Source organism: Microtus pennsylvanicus, chromosome 4 (genome assembly GCF_037038515.1).
Source record: "Microtus pennsylvanicus isolate mMicPen1 chromosome 4, mMicPen1.hap1, whole genome shotgun sequence".
In the NCBI taxonomy this organism is placed as follows: domain Eukaryota; kingdom Metazoa; phylum Chordata; class Mammalia; order Rodentia; family Cricetidae; genus Microtus; species Microtus pennsylvanicus.
In genome coordinates this window covers 44,779,662-44,795,119 of record NC_134582.1, presented here as the reverse complement: position 1 = coordinate 44,795,119, position 15,458 = coordinate 44,779,662, and the positions used below count along the sequence as shown (strand labels likewise).

The 15,458-nt window shown below is 52.0% G+C and overlaps 2 protein-coding genes across 5 annotated transcripts; one reads left to right on the top strand and one right to left on the bottom strand.

Moving 5' to 3' along the window:
- The first annotated feature begins 64 nt into the window (after positions 1–64).
- Positions 65–4,093, top strand: Rell2 (RELT like 2). 3 transcript variants are annotated; one of them, XM_075968824.1, is made up of 8 exons: positions 65–863; positions 1,279–1,518; positions 1,870–1,935; positions 2,029–2,095; positions 2,486–2,671; positions 2,897–3,272; positions 3,391–3,450; positions 3,674–4,093. In XM_075968824.1, exons 2-7 carry the CDS (start codon positions 1,335–1,337, stop codon positions 3,421–3,423), a joined length of 912 nt encoding a protein of 303 aa, XP_075824939.1. In that variant the 5' UTR covers positions 65–863; positions 1,279–1,334; the 3' UTR covers positions 3,424–3,450; positions 3,674–4,093. The 3 variants fall into 3 exon arrangements, with proteins under 3 accessions (XP_075824939.1, XP_075824938.1, XP_075824940.1); XM_075968823.1 differs by having other exon boundaries at positions 581–870; XM_075968825.1 differs by having other exon boundaries at positions 741–879.
- On the bottom strand, positions 2,334–14,562 carry Fchsd1 (FCH and double SH3 domains 1). 2 transcript variants are annotated; one of them, XM_075968820.1, is made up of 20 exons: positions 14,455–14,562; positions 14,108–14,205; positions 13,518–13,563; positions 12,998–13,065; positions 12,541–12,676; positions 12,318–12,454; positions 12,147–12,210; positions 11,286–11,414; positions 10,745–10,867; positions 10,488–10,583; positions 9,797–9,916; positions 9,322–9,426; positions 9,033–9,194; positions 8,029–8,157; positions 7,866–7,949; positions 7,623–7,749; positions 7,273–7,493; positions 6,600–6,687; positions 4,734–4,789; positions 2,334–4,598 (listed from the first exon to the last, which is right to left on the bottom strand). In XM_075968820.1, the coding sequence occupies exons 1-20, from the start codon at positions 14,473–14,475 to the stop codon at positions 4,533–4,535; spliced, it is 2,076 nt and encodes a 691-aa protein (XP_075824935.1). In that variant the 5' UTR covers positions 14,476–14,562; the 3' UTR covers positions 2,334–4,532. The 2 variants fall into 2 exon arrangements, with proteins under 2 accessions (XP_075824935.1, XP_075824936.1); XM_075968821.1 differs by having other exon boundaries at positions 7,632–7,749.
- Positions 14,563–15,458: the final 896 nt, after the last annotated feature.

Here is a 15,458-nt window from a genome sequence, read left to right as displayed (position 1 = left end):
CCTCCCTAGAGCACTCCGGGCCACGCCTCTTATAGGAGTCCCGCCCCTTATGGGAGTCCTGCCCCTCGCTTTGCTGTCCTGGCCCGGGTTCAGAGGCTTGGGTTCTTGAGGCTTGGGCGGGGAGCCGTGGCATTATTCATAAGATACAAGGACCGTTTCTTTTTGGGTGGGGGTCATATCCTCGGGAAACAGAGTCATCCCGTCCAGCCGCTAGCCCCAAACGGATCTTGGGGCAATGGTCCCTCTCTAGGAACCTCGGAAGATCTGGCCACCCTGCCCCTCTCAGGCGCAGAAAGCCAGCTTTTCCCAGTGCGCTAGGAAGATTTCCACTCGTCCGGAAAACGAGTTCGGAGGGCAGAACCTGTGCCAGACGTGAGGGTTAGACCGGTGGCCACAGCCCCTCCTGACCTCCCGACCACCCATGAAGACCCAGACTTGAGCCGCACATTCTTCCTGGGGGGGGGGGGGAGGCCCGCGGCGCAGTCACGCGCACATCTCATTCACACGCGTAAGGCTCACGCTCTCCGCCCCGCACACCTGTGCTCCGCCCCTTGGTCCCGGGCCCGCGACGCGTGAAGGCATTTGGGAACCAGGGACAGTTTCAGAGGCGCCCCCCTATCCCCTCCATTTCCCAGGCAGGCTCCCAACCGGTCCACATCCTCTGCCATCCTTCCCTCCCCCCGTCTGCCGCGGCACCGGTATCCGCAGCCACCAGCCCGGAGCCGGTGAGGCGGCAAAGGGGGGAGGGGGAGGAAGCAAGGGATGAGCTCCGGGAGGGCATCGGGGGCCCTGAGCCGGACGAGGACGCCCCTGGAACCGGGACCCGAGCCAGAGCCGGAGCCGGAGACAGATCCAAACCACCGGTACCGGGTGGGCCAGGTGGTCAGGGTGGGAGGAACTGAAAAAGAAGGGACCCGGGAATGCAGGGAGGGATGGGGGCTGCAGGAGGCCTGGCTCAGGCTGGTGTAAAGGAGGTAGCAACACTGACTCAAGCGTGTTTTCTGGGTTCGTTGTCTGAGAATTTTGTCCCATCTTGTGCTGCAGTGTCCTTGGAAGGGACGGGGGCGCGGGATGAGCTGTAACGGATAGCTGTCTGTACGTCAGAAAAGTGGGGCTGGGACGCAGCAGAGGGCTTTTGTAGATGCCGTCCGGCCTCCAGCCTGCGGCGGTTTTAGCCAACCAGCACCCTTAGTCCGGACAGCTCCTTGGTTCGGTAGGGGGTGGGGTGGGCCTCCTATTGCGGATCCTAAGATGCCTTCCTACTCTGCGGGTTCCCAGCTGCAGCCCACTAAACCCAGGAGGCGCCCTGGCCCGCGCTCGCCCCCCAGGGCCTCATGTCGGAACCACAGCCTGGCCTGGAGCCGCCCCAACATGGGCTGTACATGCTCTTCCTGCTTGTGCTGGTCTTCTTCCTCATGGGCCTTGTAGGCTTCATGATCTGCCACGTGCTCAAGAAGAAAGGCTACCGCTGCCGCACGTCTAGGGGCTCAGAGCCTGATGATGCCCAGCTCCAGCCCCGTGAGTGAGGAGCCTAGAACCCTGATTAAGACACCTTCCTTCCTTACCCTTCTCCCCCAACTTTTTCGGGCCTCACTGGCCGACAGACCCAGCCCAAAAGACAGCTTTATGATGCTTTTTTGAGTCTGCATGTAAAGTGAGTGACACCACCCCGAAGTCGAGGTTAGAGAAGGGGGGTCCACTCATGGTAACCCTGGGACCCCGTTTCCTCTCCTACCTTTTCTAGCCTGATGCATGAAGGTATATAGGTAAAGGGATACATTTTCAGCCATCCCCCCTGGGGCCATCAGGTCATATTCCCCCAAAGCTGACTCATTTCCCACTTCCTTGCCAACCTCTTTCATCCTTCAGCTGAAGACGATGACGTGAATGAGGACACAGTAGAAAGAATTGTTCGCTGTATCATCCAAAATGAAGGTGGGTATAGGCCAAAAGCTTGCTCCTTCCTAAGCTGTCTCTTGCCCTGCCCTGCCCTCCACCTCCACTGATTGCTTCTCCCTCTCCTATCAGCCAATGCTGAGGCCTTGAAGGAGATGCTAGGGGACAGCGAAGGAGAAGGGACGGTACAGCTCTCCAGGTGAGCTGGAAACCTTGGAGTACCCGCTCTAATACAGTTTTCCCAAGTACCATGGGAGTTGGGGGAGGGGGTGGACAAGGCAAGCTAACCTATGGGAGAAGTTTTATAGAAACCCTTGACCCTTTATTTCCAATCTAGAAACCATGCAGACTAGCATTCACCTCTGGCGTCACTTTCTTTGGTTAAGCATTAGTCTCTTTAGTAACCAGGGTGGAAAGGAAGAATGTGTGACCACTCATTTCTTAACACTGAATTTACTCAAGACAAAAGGAGTTGGAACCTGGGGAAGGTGGGGTTTGGGGAGGATTATGTTGAGAGAACGGAAGAAATGGTAGGAAGGGAAATGGAAATCTCATTTCTGCTCCATTCTGCTTTCTTCCTGTGGTCCAGCGTGGATGCCACCTCCAGCCTGCAGGATGGAGCTCCTTCCCATCACCACACAGTGCATCTTGGCTCTGCAGCTCCTTGCATCCACTGTAGCCGCAACAAGAGGCCCCCACTTGTCCGTCAGGGTCGCTCTAAGGAAGGAAAAGGTCGCCCCAGGCCTGGAGAGACCACTGTATTCTCAGTGGGCAGGTGGGGATACAGTGGTCCAAGAAAAGGGAGATTAAGTTGGTGCCCAATACTTTCCTCTGAATGACCGAGCAACTGCAGCAGGGGTCAAGCTGTACAAAGTGTCTGTCCCACAATCTCAGAAGGCCTCCCTACCCAGGCCATAGAAGTTGCCATCAACCCCAGGGAGGGAGGTTTAGGTCACCTCTGGGCTGTAGTCCTAAGCTGCATTGTTCTCTTCCCACCCAGATTCCGAGTGACACACATTGAGAAGCGCTATGGCCTACATGAACATCGTGATGGTTCTCCTACAGACAGAAGCTGGGGCTCTGGTGGGGGGCAGGAACCAGGGGCCAGTCAGGTGGCTGCAGGAGGGCAGCCTAGGACAGCGACAACTGCTACTGAAAGGCTGCTCCCTGAGGCACCACCCTCCCAGGCTGTAGCCACCCACCCAGTGCAGAACGGAGGACTCAAGGATGACAGCCTAGTCCCTTGTTCACTTGAGGGAGCCCCTGGAACCTCTGCAGAACTGAACTTGGGCACTAGAGGAAGAGGCCCAAGTCCAGAGCTGCTTAGTCAAGAGGCAAATGGACAGCCAACCAAACTGGACACCTCAGGTCAGCAGGTATGAAGACATGGTCAGAGATGCATTAGGCAATGGTGGACACACATCTTCTGTCCCTATGCTGAGCAACATTGATTATCCACCTCCTCTTCCCAATGAACACTTCCCCTTCTCTCAGGAGTCTCTACCATCAGACGCAGGGGGTATATGAGGCGAGTCTCCCTGAGCTCGAGATCAGGTAATCTCATCCTCTCACCTTCTACCTAAACCACCCAAACCTATCGACTCCCCTGAGACCCTGGGGTGAACTACAGGCTTAGTGTGTGTTACAGATTCCTTGGCTGATGGTGGGGAGTGGGAGTGGGCATAGAGGTTCTCCAGGAGTTAGAAATGGTCTCTGGAGAATTGGCCAATCAGAGCTCAAACAGGAAGCAACAATGTCCCCCTTCCTTTCTTCCAAGCCTCAGTCTTCATTGTGCTGATGGATACCAGCAGGCATTGCCAGGGTATGGATAGCCATGAAGGCTCTCCCCTCCACTGGACAGCACTGCTCCTCAGTTGAGGGACCAGCTCTACTTCTATCCGGAGTTACATGGTCCCAGGCTGAGGGACCTCAGGAGGAGCCGCTCCCAATTCTCAACCCCTCATTCTTTTTCCTTTCCCTACTTGCCAATGGGTTGCCTGGCCTGCCTTCCCCAAAATCTCGCTCCACATGCAAGAGCGTGGCAGCTGGGACCAGGCCCTACCCGTGGTGGGCCCCTAAAGCAATAGCACCTTAGGCCCCCTGCCCTCTTGGCACAAGAGGCCCAGGCCCTGGCTTGGACTTCACGCCCTTTATTCACTGTCAATAAATCCGCTCAGACCATTACAGTTGCTTTGCATCCTGGCTCCAGCTCCTTCTGACTTCCAAGACCTGCTCTTCTCCTGGCTCCAGGCCTGGTGACCCCAGCATTTGGGGTGGAGTTGGCCACAGAGGCAGGGTGAAGACAGAGATGAGCCAGAACCGTAAAATGCTTTAAGGAATGGGTACCAGCCCCAGAAATTTTGGGATATTTTACCACCCTAGATATGGGGTGATGGTAAAAAAAAAAATCAAAGGGGTAGTTCCGGCCCAGAAATGACAGAAGAACAATGTGAGAAAGGAATGGGTTCAAATCCCAGAAATGGGAACAGGGCCAGCTTCTACCCCTGGAGGCGAGAGTGGACATGGGGGAAGACTGCAGCTTTTGCCTATGTCGCTCCAGATCATTGCAGGGGTGGTGTCTGTCAGCATGGAGATAGGGGCAGCAGCATCACTGGGGGGCAGTGACCCCCCGGCCTTCAGGTGAGGGGATCTGGATGGCCAGGATCCGGGGCTTTGGCTGGTGGGGGAGGTGGTGGACGCATCTGCAGGGGATATACATAATCAGTGCCCCAGAATCCCTCTTGGGAATATCCCTGTCCATTACCTCAGCCCAGCATACAAAACAGGACCCATAGGAATGACCCTTCAGGACAGTCTTCTCCAAGACAGGCTCTTACCGGCCTGAGTCGAGGCACCATCATGTCCAGAGGTCCTGGGCAGTCTAGGACTTTGTCTAGAAATAGAAACCGAAAGTCAGTTCTCAAGCTTTGTTGGGCTCCATGCTGCATCTCCAGCACTTAGGATAGTGATACTTTATAAATACTTGTTGACTTGGCAAAAAATAATCACCGGCCTGAGCTATAAAATCCATTAGTCCATCCATCCTCACATACTTAATGCACAACTGCTCTGTACAAAGGACCAAAGAAAGGGGGCGGAGTACAACAGCTCCCCTCGAAGTGGCTATCGAGAATCCCTATCACACACACATGCACGCACAGAGGGGCGCGGGGAGAGCATGCCCCAATGCAACCTTATTCAAAGTGAAGTAGGAGTGCCGGAAGAGATGATACTGCCTCTATAGTCAGGGCACGCGACTTGGAGAGATGGACATACTAGAGCATATCAGAAAAGCTGAGTATTTCATGGTGAAAACTAGGGGGCTGGGGATATAAGGGTAGATATGCTTGCCTAGCATGAACAAGATCCTAGTTAGATCCCCAGCACCCCAAAAAAATATAGAAATTAATCCAAAGATAAATACTATATCTCAGAGTTCAAGGATACTAAGAGGAAAAGGTACGTTTTAGGAGAATGTAAGAATTCCATGAGAAAAGATAGCTAATTTTGAAAACAATGATCTAAAACATCCATGTTTCCTATATGCCAATCACAATGTTGTATGCTCTTTTTTTCTTCTTCATTTTGGTTTTTTGAGACAGGGTTTCTCTGTGTAATAATAGCCTTGGCCGTCCAAGAACTCACTCTGTAGACCAGGCTGGCCTCTGACTCAGAGATCCACCTGCCTCTGCCTCCCGAGTGCTGGGATTAAAGGCGTACACCATCACTACTCAGCGATGGATACTCTTAACAGACATCTTGGTTAACTCTTTTTTTTTCTTATGTGCATGAGTGTTTTGCTTACATGTATGCCTGTGCACCACAGGCATGCCTGGTGCTCACTGGGATCAGAAGAGAGTGTCAGATCCCTTGGGACTGCAGTTACTGATGGTTGTGAGCTCACATGTGGGTACTGGGAATCAAACCTGGGTCCTCTGCAAGAGCAACAAGTGCACTTAAGCACTGAGCCATCTCTCCAGCCCCTGATAATCCAATAAACCAGTGCCTTGCCCTTTACTTTCTAAAGACTATAAACCAACTAGGCTAGTGGCTCATACTTCTAATCGTAACACATCAGGAAGGCAGAGGCGGAAGGAGTGCTGGTTCAAGGTTAGCCCTATCTCCAAAGACTAAAGTATAACAACAGAAAACCTAGACCAAGTATAGATTTGACTGTGAGAACAAAGGTTTGACTGAGTGAATGCTTTCACACAATGTGAGAGAGGTCACCCAGTCGCCAGTACAGTAAGATGTTATCTCAATGAATGATTTATACACCGCTGGGATATTTCAGGATAAATCCCATTATGGAAAGGAGGAAAGCTATGGCTTCACAAGATTTTTATAGACTTGACAGCCACTATTGAAGAGACGGGTGTTCCCAAAGCTCCGCACATCAGGTTCCTCGCGGGAATACACTCCCATGAGTTTGTCCAGTGATCTGTCAGATGTACTTTTACTATAATGCTAGTGGCCCACAGCAACCAAGGACCAGACAGGTTAAGCCTTCCATCTCAAGTCATACAATAAAAACGAACTAAGGGGTTTGAACCTGGCTCCAAATCCAAGCTCTCCTCCTGGACAATATGCCATGGACCTCTTACTGCAAGGTACACCCAGGGTGCACCAGAGCAGGTAAGGCGGAGTCCAAACTTCATCCCTGCCATGACTTATGCTCCAAGACCCCAATTCTCTCTACTCACCCAGAGGCAGAGCAGGTGCAGCGGATCCTTCCAAGGCACAGGTGGGTGCAGGAGGCGAAAAACTGGGAGGAGAAGGGGATGGCAGCGTCTGGAGACAGGGTAGGCAGACAGTCATTCCTGGTCCATGGGAACATTTAACCAGCGTTTCCTCTCACCCCACTCTCAGTTTCTCTCCATTTATTCTCAGTACCAACAGCAGCCAAATGAGGGTTGTAACGGATAGATATTTCGGTAGCCAGTATGTACTGAATAGTTAGTATGTGTCAGGTATGTCATGACAGGGCAACCCAAATTCAAACACTTCTTGTGTCCCGTGGGGCTGAGGAGTTTCCCTCTGTCCTCTCTAGTCATGACAGTAAGCCTGCTAGAGCAGCTGTTGCTTCTGTCCTATACACGAAGAGAGCAGCTCAGAGAAGGTAAGTAACCACTCAAAGTCATTCTGTGGCAATCTGTACTCAGGCCTAGCTGGCCCTAAAAGTCCCACCCTTCTAGGAAGGGTGTCTTGGTTTCTCTTTCCCCTTTCCAGTCAAAGCACACTGTGAGGACTAAGCTACCATAGGAGGCAAACGTAGGGAGGAAACAAAGCTTTAAGATTAATATGGAGCATTGTTGAGGTGAGGTGAAAGGGTCACCCCAGAGGTTACTTGAGAACTGAGGGAGAATGAAGCGTCACCTGTTCAGGGTCAGAGAATTCAGGTGGCCCTGGGGGACCAAGCAGTTCCTCTACCAGTAGAGATGGGAAAACTCCAACACGGCCCCCAAATTCTCCCCTCCAGAAGCCATCATCCACACCGTCTTGAGCCCTGGGCAGCAGGCGGATGAGTGCTCCTTCAGGGAAGCTTAGCTCCTCTTCACTCTGCCCAGTGTAGCTATACAGGGCCCGGGCCAGGAATGCTACAGGAGCCCAGGAGAGAGGATGAAATGAGCAGTAGGCTGTGGTACATTAGCTCCATGCCACTCTACCCACAACCATCCAGAAAGCTGTATCTACCTATACCCATGGTCCCTGAATCTGTAACTGACTTCTCTTACCTGTGGGCTCTGCTCCTGAGGGATTGCTGCTGCCATGGCTGCTCTCAGGAAGGGAGAGATCCGGGAAGTTGAGATATCGTTCAGGGACAAAGCCCGCTTCGCCATGCTGGTTCCGAGCCTGAACAGGTATCAGACTTGCTCAGCAGTCCATGACCTTGGCTCTTTGCCACTCAGGTTTCTGGCATTACCTGAATGAGGCCTCCCACTGCCCCCAGTCCAGGGTCCCATACTTACCTTAACCCATTCATCAGCATCTCCTTCCTCGATGACCTCCAGCCACTCACCCTCGGTGATAGTCAACTCATCCTCACGTCCTGCCTGAGCCCCACAAGGAAGGGGTCAAGATTTGCCCCACCCCTGCCCATTGCCCATCTGAAGTTTCTATACCCATTCACACCTGGTAGCCAAATACCACATGAGCAGGGCAGGGGAGGGATCTGGTAGCCAGGGCTGGGGGGGCAGGCTCTTCAAAGAGCTCCCCAGCCTCCTCACATTCATCGAAGTCAGAAAGTTCAGCATCCTCAGCCTGGAGAGGGTAGAGAACAGATACTGTCTCAAATACTGCGTGGGTCTCTTATCTCTAAGGGACACTGGGAATCCTTCGTCAAGGCAGTACCCCTCAACCAGTCACCATATCTCACAATCAAAACCATCATAGGGCAGGATGATACTAAATAGTAGCAACAACAACCATTAGGTGCTATATATGCTTCATTTAACCTTCAGTACAACTCACCACTGTTTTGTATAACTATATTAACCTCGCTTTACTTTTGAAAAAACAGGATCACAAAGGTTAAGCCATCTGCCAAGGCCACAAAGCTATTAAGTGGAGTGGCATTCAATTAACTTACGGACTGCTCCTAGAACCATGGTTTATTTTATTCATTTTACTTATTTTTATTTTGGATTTTGGTTTTTTCAAGACAGGGTAGCCCTGGCTGACCTAGAACTTGCTCTGTAGACTAGGCTGGCCACAAACTTACAGAGATCTGCCTGCTTCTGCCTCCCAAGGGCTAATATTAAAGGCGTACACCGCCACCACCCAGCAGAACCACGGTTCTTTTGTTTTTGTTTTTTTCAAGACAGGGTTTCTCTGTGGTTTTGGAGCCTGTCCTGGAACTAGCTCTTGTAGACCAACCAGGCTGGTCTCGAACTCACAGAGATCTGCATGCTTCTGCCTCCTGAGTGCTGGGATTAAAGGCGTGCGCCACCACCGCCCAGCAGAACCACGGTTCTTAATCACAATATCAGAAGTTTATTGAGAAACTAGGCAGTATCATCCCAGCCTCATAATAATCCTCTGAATTAGATACTGTGATTCCCATTTTCAATGTTCTACCTTCTAACAAGGAATTTTAGCCTCCCAATGTGTATGATTAAGGAAAAGGAGGAACTTACCATGGGAGAGAGATCCCTCTGGGACAGCCGAGCCTCACTAAGCCGTCTCTCCTGCTCCACCTCATCCTGGGCTTGGGTCATGGCTGGCTTCAGCCAGCACTGTACATCTAGGCCAGCCTCCTGTAGCAGGGCCAGCCGGGCAGCCCCTTTCACCTGGCTCACCTGGTGTGAAGAGGAAGAGATAATACCCTGGCTACCCTCTGCTTCCCTCTTTTTCTCTACCACAGTGGAGGTGGGTTAGATGAGGAGGCAGGGTTTCAATGGCTCTTGGACCAGGGCTGGGACTCACCTGTGCCCGTCGGATGTTCTCCCGCACTTCCTGTAGCCGCTGTTCTAAGCCTGGGGCTTCTCGCTCTGGAGCCTGCTGACGCCTCTGTTCCAGTCGCTGCAGGACCTGGTAAGGATGGCAGAGGTGGGTGGAGATGCTGTGGGCCAGAGCTTACTCTGAGCCCAGGACCTCGCTAGTTGCATCACTTGCAATGTGTCACCTACCTTCCCTGTGAGGTAGGTATTATTATTGGCTCCATCTTAGTGATGAGGAAACCAAAGTCCAGAAAGATGAGGTCATTCCTTACCCAGACTTAGAGAACTCACAAGCAATAGCAGAGAATACAAACCCCAGTCTGTGTAGTTCTGAAAGCTGTGCTCTAACAGCTGAATCATACTGTTGTGTTAAAATTCCTTTCCCTCCTTCCTGACTGCATCAATGGCCCCCATCTCTCAGCTATTCTTACCCACCCCCAATACCTGCACCCCCACCTCACCCGATGCCCATGATGCTGGATCTTGTAGTCCCGGGCAGCCCTGCTTGTCCAACGCTGAACCTCTTTCTCCAGGCCACTCTCTCCAACCATCCCTTCTGCTCCCCGCTCCAGGGCACACACCTGAAAAAGCCAAGGAATATTTGAGAAAAACAAAACAATTCTATCCTTCTCATCAGTTCCTTTTTCTTCTTCATCTTTTTAAAATTCTGTTTTAGGTTTATTTTATTTTGCGTATGAATGTTTTCCCTGCGTGTATATCTATCTGCCTGGTACCCGAGGAGGTGGTGAGTCTCCAAGTGCATGCTAGGAATCAAACCCGGGTCCTTTGCAAGAACAAGTACTCTTAGCCACTGAGCCAGCTCTCCGGCCCATTCCTTCTTCATCTTGACCTCCAGTGTGAGGAACAAAGAGAATGGACTGAATACCTTCGTCTGTGGACACAAGTATGTACTCATGTAGAGACAGGCCCAGGAATGGAGTCAGAGTGAATGGCAGAGGTGGAATGAGGAGAACAGGGACTGAACTTTGGACTGAGGTGTGTTTGTGTTCAGACGGAGGTGAATGGGATTTTGAAATCCCCTGTCCAAGGCTGAACTACCAGATCGATACCAGAACAAGGACAATGAGACAAGGGGTCTAGAGCATACTTACATTTAGATCTGGCCTGTTTCCACAAGCACGGTGGTCTCACCTGATCAGCCCCTGCTGGCTGGAATTGCTGAGGTGGCGTGGGGGAAAAGACTCCAGGCCCCTGAAGAAACAGCTTCACATCTTGTTCCCAGTTTACCTAGTGTTGGATAATACAAGTCACTCACTTGCCACCCACCCAACCCTGTCTCCAGACCTTCTTGGAAGAAAGGTGAGTACTGCATTGGGTGGGAGAAGGGCTGGATTCCAATGAAAACGCATAAAGCATCACTAGGGAGCGCTCACAGCTCCAGTCCTCACCTGAGAAGTCACCTGTCCCCCATGACGGGCATGTTCCAGGACCATCTCTGCAGCTTCCAGCTCCGTGTGGCTTAATAAAGTGAGGGGGTCCCTCAAGTATTCTGACAGCTCACTTACCAGGACCTGGAGAGAACCATAAAGTACCATGATGTATTAGGTGCATGCAACCATTCTCCCAGGCCTCTAGTGCAGATTATCCATCCATGGATAGGGCATGCACATGAGCGATAGGAGGAGACAAGAAATAAGACTGTTTCTAGTCATACACAGTCACGTTTAAACCACTTCATAGTTTAAGAACTTCCACGTCCGTTCCCTTTGAACCTCATCAGTGTTATGATGTGGGCAAACTGGGATTAACTCTGATGAGGAATGTGGAGTCAGATGTCTAGCATGACAGAGCCACTAAGAAGCAGAACCAGAGCCCACAGATGCATCTTCTATTCACTCTAAGCACTAGCACTGGCCAGCCTGGGAAGTGGAGAAACAGGGGTGGTGTCTGCATTCACTGAGGACAGGAGTAGTCTGGATGAGTACTGGCCTTGAGCAGGGATGGCAGTTCCTCTTGGTAGTAGTGGGCTAGGTGAGCATTGGTGGCCACCAAATTTAGCAGGTACTCATTGCGGGCTGCTCTCAACTGCTGGGAATACTGGGCTGACTGGGCAGACAGCTAGGGAATGGAAATAAGAGTCAGCAGGGAGCCCTGAAGCATGGGAGTCCTTCCAAGGCCAATCTCAAACCCAGAACCAGAACAGATCTCACATTACTGAGTGTCTACTACATGCCTGGTGCTATACCAAAACCTTCACATAGAACACTGCCTTAAAAACCCTCACATGGCATCTGCATGCATCGAAAAATGCAAACTGTGCCTTATCAGACCACACAAGAGCTGACCCCTGAAACCCTTTCCACGAGTGTGTGTCTTGTTCTCTCAGATCGTTGAGCCTAAGTGACTCCTCAGCTTTTGCACCCACCATTCCTCTCCTCAGTAGGTTCCTCCCCCAGCAGCCCCCTCCTTGGCACTCAGGCCTCCTGCTCCGTGAGATCTCCCTTCTAAATCGCACCCAACTATTACCCTTCTTCTGACTATTCACATTCTCTCTGAGGATGGAACTCCATGAGTCCTGTTCTCACTCCATCCCCAGGGGTGGAGTATTGCCTAGCACGTACAGGTGCTCAAGAATCAAAAAGAAAGGGACAAAGAAAGAAAGGTATTGTTTCCACTATACAAATGAAGAAAATGAGGGTCAGAGAATCCGGGGAGCCACCTGACGGAGTGCTTACCACATGCCTGCCAATGAAGCACTAGGAAATTTGGAAACCTAGGTTCAACCCATTCTTACTTTTATGCCACTGGACCCCCAAATACTAGGCTATAAATGCCTGTATTCCCCCAGACCTTGGTGCTCAGTTTCTGGAGGCTGGTCCGAGAGTGGAAGATCCCATGGTCACTTCGGTTCAGCCTGTGCAGGCAAAAACAGTCAAGAGTCAAGCACAGTTGGGAAATTTTGATTCCACCCCATACTCCTCGCACCACACTTTGTGTGTCCTCGGACATCCAAGAGCCCACCTGGCCTGGACATCAGCTGCCTTCTCCTGTGCCAAGGCCCACACACGTTCTCGCTGCCCATAGAGCTTCCGACTTCGGCTCAGTTCCCGGATGGACTGCAGCACCTCAGCCTGTGCCCGCTGAAGACTCTCTGTCCCCTAGGGGCAAAGATACACAGCACCCTGACCCAAACCATGGCTCATCCTACACTGGAGCTTCCTCTACACCATCCACCGAGACATACCTTCCTAAGCACCTGCTCCTTGGCACTCCTCCCGGTGCCCCCTGCTAGGTCACGGTATCTGTCAGAAGCCTGGAGCCGGGTTTGGCCTCCAGCCACAGTGGCATCCAGAAGGCAGCGCCAGGCACCAAACACTGTCCTGCTCCTCCCCAGAGAAGGTATGTGTTGAAGAGAGAAACACTCCGCTGGTTCATGAGACCCCTCCCAACCCAACACCATGAGAGACAGAGTGTCCCCCCGCCCCCCAGGAGCCCATCAATCGATCAGTCCATTAGCTCAGCCACAGGATCACTCATGCCTTCCACCCCAACCCACAGTGTCCTTGCTGGGTCAGTTCCTCTGCTGCTGCTGCTGTGTCAGCTCTACCTGCAGCTCACGTGCCTTCCCCTGCTCATAGGTCCTCATTTCCAGACAGCTCTGGGGCTGAGCTCCCCGTCACCTCCAGCTCTGAGCGACTCACCTGCTGTCGACTTCCCCGCTCCGCTGCCCTTCCCTCTTCAGGAATGGCCCAGCCAGCTTCTGGAGTGCCTGACGAGAAAACCACCACATCTTTTATGAAGACCCACCCCAACTGGGGGAGAATTTCAAACCAGGGTCTAGAATACCACCCTTGGGCTATACAACATATACATTTCCAAAATGCCTTGTATTCATTAATTCATTTAATCCTTATAACCATGTGTGCAGTTTGGGTATTATTATTACTATTCCCATTTTACAGAGGAAAAAAATGAGGCCAAAAATACTAAATAACTTGTCCAGGATCATGCAGATAAGTAAGTAGCAGACACAAATCTCGCAGATTCTAGATATTTGTTCTTTTTAAAAGTTTTTTTGCAAAATCATTTGTTCTAATCAACTCACAAATTAAAAAACATTACACTGTTATTTGGTCTTGACCACAGTTAGGAGGGGAGGGCACTGCTGCCTGTGAAAAGGAATCTAGAACAAGAGGGAAGGTCCAGACAGGAGTCCCATACCTGGCCATACTCCCGTTCAATGGCTGCCCTCTGCTTGCTGTAGGATCTGTGGAGGTTGAGAATGAGTGGTTACTGTTTGCTCCTGTTCTCCTACACTCAATCCTCCCCTCAGCTTGAGCAGGAGGAAGAGGAAACCAGCCCAGAGAGTGACTACATCCAGAGGGACTGGGTCTGAAAGATGAGAGTCCTTGAGATCACCTCTGGCAGCTGCAACCCAGGTCAGCTGCACCTTACTGCTCAGAGCCCCAGCAGGATCCTCCCACTCCTGGAGGACCAACTGTGGGTTGGAGAGAACTGAGAAGATTCGGTGTCTGCCAGACTTCCAACAGGTCTGGAAGAGGAAGGGGATTATGTTCTGTTTTTGATTGTGGGGGTGAGGAGAGTGATGTGGGGTCAAGCCGTTTGAGGAAGGGGCTCTCTGTTTATGAATATAGCCCCAATATCTGAGGAAGCAGGCCTAAGGTGAGGGTCATGAATGGGTAGGCCAGCTCCGCCTGATAACGCCCAACGCTGGCAGAGGGAAGCCAAGGAAGGAGTGGCTCTAGATCCTGTTTAGATGGAGTACGTGAACGTGAGGGGTCTGGGGCTACCTGATATCCTCCAGCAGATCCGCCTCCCTCTGTTGCCGGGTCTGAAGGATGCTCAGCTGCTCCAAGAAGCGAAGTTTCACCTCCTGGGCTGGCTTCACCTGTAGGATTAAAAAAGAGATGAAGATCCCCAGCCTTGTACCCTATTCCGGCGTGGGGACCTACAAAACACCATACAGGGAGCGGTGAGGGGGCGGGGCCCGAGAGAGGTTGGGCTATTTCCTCGGTTTCTTCTGTGTTAGGCTTTGACCTCCTTGCCACTCCCTGTGTTCCACCCCGAGTCGAGTGTCCGTAGGCTCCCTCCGCTCCCCACGACCCCCAGGAAGTCCTCTTTCCCGGGCAAATCTCACTTTTCGGGGCGGCGGCTGCATCTCGGATCCAGCAAAGGCTGCCAGACAGTCCACTCCGGAACTCGAGGAGGCCACGCCCACGACAAGGCCCCGCCCCGGAGTTGGCCCGCTCCGCCCACGCTCGTCAAACTGCGCGCCGGGCGCGGAAGCACACAGGGGCAGCAGAGGAACTGAACCTGTTATTGCTACCACTACCCCGGAAGGGTCCCGGCCGCGGGGCGGACGCAGCGTGCGCCTGGCGCTAGGGAGAACCTCGGGCTTCTGAGTCAAGACGCCTGGCTTCTATTTCTAGTATAGCCACTGATTCAGCCTGTAATTATTTCTGGTCATTCATTTACATATGCCTATCACCACTCCCGACACTAAGTGAAGACCAGGTGACCAGGGAAACTGAGTCACTGGACACCTGAGCGAAGATGCCTCTGACAAAGGGAGACACCTTTTCCTAATCCCTGCAGAACTGGAAATGCTAGCGTGAGAGGGGTAAGATGTACGCGCGGAGCCCGCAGAAACCAGTACAAAGGAAAAGCCCGGGTACATCCTGGGCTCCAGTAGGCACTAATGGTATCAGTGAAGGGGTGTGTACCCTGGAAAGCCCTGTCATCATTTTGGGTCTTTATGCCCCCCCCCCCCAGTTCACCAATTTTAGCGTGGTGTGTGTGTGTGTGTGTGTGTGTGTGTGTGTGTGTGTGTGTGTGTGTGTGTGTATACATGCATGCCAGCGTAGATCAGCGGGACAATCTTGTGTGTTGATCTTTGCCTTCCACCTTGTTTGACACAGGGTTTCTTTTGTTTTTCTTCTGTGTATGCCAGGCTAGCCAGCTTACAAACTTCGGAGGATTCTACTAGCACTGGAATTACAGGCGCTGGCACTACAAGTCCAGCTCTTTAATGAGTTCTAGGGATTTGAACTCAGGCCTTCACACTTACATAGCAAGCACCAGCCCCATAGTGTGCACTAAATTTATTTTACCCCGCAATCCCTCCATCAGTAAGATACAGGT